At 55.8% G+C, this 2,732-nt stretch overlaps 1 protein-coding gene across 1 annotated transcript; it reads left to right on the forward strand.

Moving 5' to 3' along the window:
• Window positions 1-461: 461 nt before the first annotated feature.
• Window positions 462-1,661, forward strand: LOC112458842. The gene has a single exon (XM_025022656.1). It carries the CDS (start codon window positions 462-464, stop codon window positions 1,659-1,661), a length of 1,200 nt encoding a protein of 399 aa, XP_024878424.1.
• The last annotated feature ends 1,071 nt before the right edge of the window (window positions 1,662-2,732 follow it).

A 2,732-nucleotide genomic window follows, 5' to 3' on the forward strand; every position in this document is an offset into this window, starting at 1 on the left:
TCGATTACGGGCCGGTCTCGCGCGCGTTGTTTTTCTGTATAGTCTCGAGTATCGCTCGTGTTTACGTCGTTGCGAGGTACGTACCGCCCGACCCAGCTACCCTTGTATTATCCCGACATTCGTGATCCGTCCGAGAGTACCATCGCTCGAAAATATTATTGTCACCGAACGAGAATATTTGCCTTTCGAACTCTGCGACGCGTGTTTATCGCGCTAATCCAACGGCTGATATTCTCCGCGTTCAACTCGAGGAATATTATCGAGAATATTCCCTCGGGACTTGCGCGAGCGCCGAACGGAGCCGTCCGTTACCCCTCACCTTGGCGACCTGACTTTCGTGATTGTTTTCGCCGGGTTTCGATATTGTTGGTTCGAGTTGCCGTCGCCTCCGACTGCCTATTCGTCGTTTACCCTTCGCTCTTAGCTTCGTCTGTCTGTGGTGGACGACCCTTTGTTACATCATGTCGAAAAACGCATATGCTCGTCGCAAAGTATGCAATCGGCGTATGCAAGAAATACACGACCTCTCCCTACAAGCCGCGAACGACGCGGCAATACGAGCGACCTTCCTCGCTCGCTACTCGAGCGTAGCGAAGATCGCGGACGATTTTGAAGCCACCCACCTGAAGGTCATACAAGAAGCGGCGGATTTCGATGTCGAGGACGGAATCCGAGCCAGTTTCGATAAAATGCATTACGCCGTAAAGAGTCGATATCACCGTGAAACGGGCGCGCCACTCGGAGGCGCGCCGGCACAGCCCTCGGGTCAGGCCTCGGTGGTCAAGTTGCCTAAGATCCCGCTACCGCAGTTTTCCGGCGACCTTACGTTGTGGCCTTCCTTCATCGCGTTGTTCAACGCGTCGATACACAACCAGCAGATTTCCGCGATAGAGAAATACCAGTATCTGCTGGCTTCACTCAAAGGGGAACCACTCAACGTGGTGAAAAACCTGCCGTTTTCCGATGAGTACTATCTGATCGCTTACGACTCGCTGGTCGATCGATACCGGAATAAGAGAAGGTTAGCGGACCATCACTTGAATTCGATAATCGAGGCAAAGCCATTAAAGGCGGAGACGGCCGAGGCTCTTCACCACTTATTAGATACGTTTACCGAGAACACGCGCGCGCTCGCATTGATGAAGTTCCCTACCGATTCATGGGACTTTATCCTACTGAAGTTTTTGTTAGACAAGCTTCCTTGTTCCCTTCGGGAAAAATTCGAGTCCGCTCACCGGGCTGAGGAAATACCGCGATGTACTCAACTCTTGAAATTTCTAGCGGAACATTGTCAGGTTCTCGAGGCCGTCGCGGGCCCGTCCTCCAAAACCAAGTCCACGCCGGTCTCTTCGTTCGTGACTAGCACGGCCGATTGCCCCGTTTGTAAAGAGCCTCACTACGCGTCGAAGTGCAACCAGTTTTTGAAACTCTCGCCGAGAGAGAGGCAGGCTAAGGCTCGCGACTTAAAATTGTGCTTCAACTGCCTGCGCTCAGGGCACGGATCGAAAGATTGTCCCTCCGCGTGGACATGCCGATCGTGCGGTATGCAACACCATACGCTGCTGCATTTCGAGCAGGCCAGCGTCCCGTTCCCCGCGAACGCTCCGGCGGTCACTCCGGTCGACGACCCCGCGGCGCCGGGGGATACAGACGGAAACTAGACGACCACATCGCCTTGAGACATCATGGGCGCGCGCACTTCACCACTCGTGATGTCTCTCGTCCATTCGTCGCACGGGCGCGTTCGCGACGAAGATGTTCGTGGTCGCAGTTTTCGTTTGGACGAGGTCGAGTCTTACACACTCACCCCGTCCCGGGTCCCTTAAGACTCATCGTGCACCGTCGAGTCACCATACGCTCACGGTGCTTTTGGACACCGCCGTCTTGGCGCATCACCACTCGGGTGGCGCCGAACGGTAGGACCTCGTTACCGCCGTCTTGGCGTAGCACCATCGTTCTCCCGCTATCACGGAGGGCTCAGGGTGTCGCCGAACGGCTGGACCTCATTCGGAGGTCACACATCGTCACGCGCGATGTCTCTCGTCCGCACGTCGCTTGGGCACGTTCGCGGCGAGGATATTCGCGTAATCGTAGCTCGTTGGACGAAGGCGAGGCCCTACACCCTCGCCCCGTTAACGCGCACCGTCGAGTAACCTACACTCACGGTGCCTTTGGACACGCGCCGTCTCGGCGTATCACCATTCGGGTGTCGCCGAACGGTAGGACCGCATTACCGCCGTCTTGGCGTATCACCACGTCCCTCCCGCTATCACGGAGGGCTCGTCGGGTGTCGCCAAACGGCCGAACCTCACTCGGAGGTCATATCCGTCGAGTCACACACACTCACGGCGTCATTGGATCCCGCCGTCTTGGCGTATTGCCATGGCCCTCCCGCAACCACGGAGGGCTCGTCGGGGGTCGCCAAACGGCCGGACCTCATTCGGAGGTCCTGCACAAGCTCGCTCGCTTTGAGCTCAAGTTGAACCTTCCCACAGTTCGGAAACCCCTCCGACCGAGGAGGAGAAAATTGTATCGTTCGTGGCGCTCGATCCGCCTGACGCGGTGCGTCCAGTGCTAGAAAATTTCTATTCAATCGAGAAAATTAGTCGAATTATAGCATACATTCTTAGGTTTGTAAATCACTTCCGTGCAAAATTTGCTCCTACGACTTTAGCCATAGATCAGTTCGAACTGCATTCCGCGCTCCTACTAGTTGTAAGGAGTGTACAGGC

Source organism: Temnothorax curvispinosus, unplaced genomic scaffold (assembly GCF_003070985.1).
Source record: "Temnothorax curvispinosus isolate PA1 unplaced genomic scaffold, ASM307098v1 QBEX01009259.1, whole genome shotgun sequence".
Classification (NCBI taxonomy): domain Eukaryota; kingdom Metazoa; phylum Arthropoda; class Insecta; order Hymenoptera; family Formicidae; genus Temnothorax; species Temnothorax curvispinosus.

Coding starts and splice junctions, on each gene's coding strand:
- LOC112458842 (XM_025022656.1), top strand. CDS start 462: ATGTCGAAAAACGCATATGCTCGTCGCAAAGTATGCAATCGGCGTATG.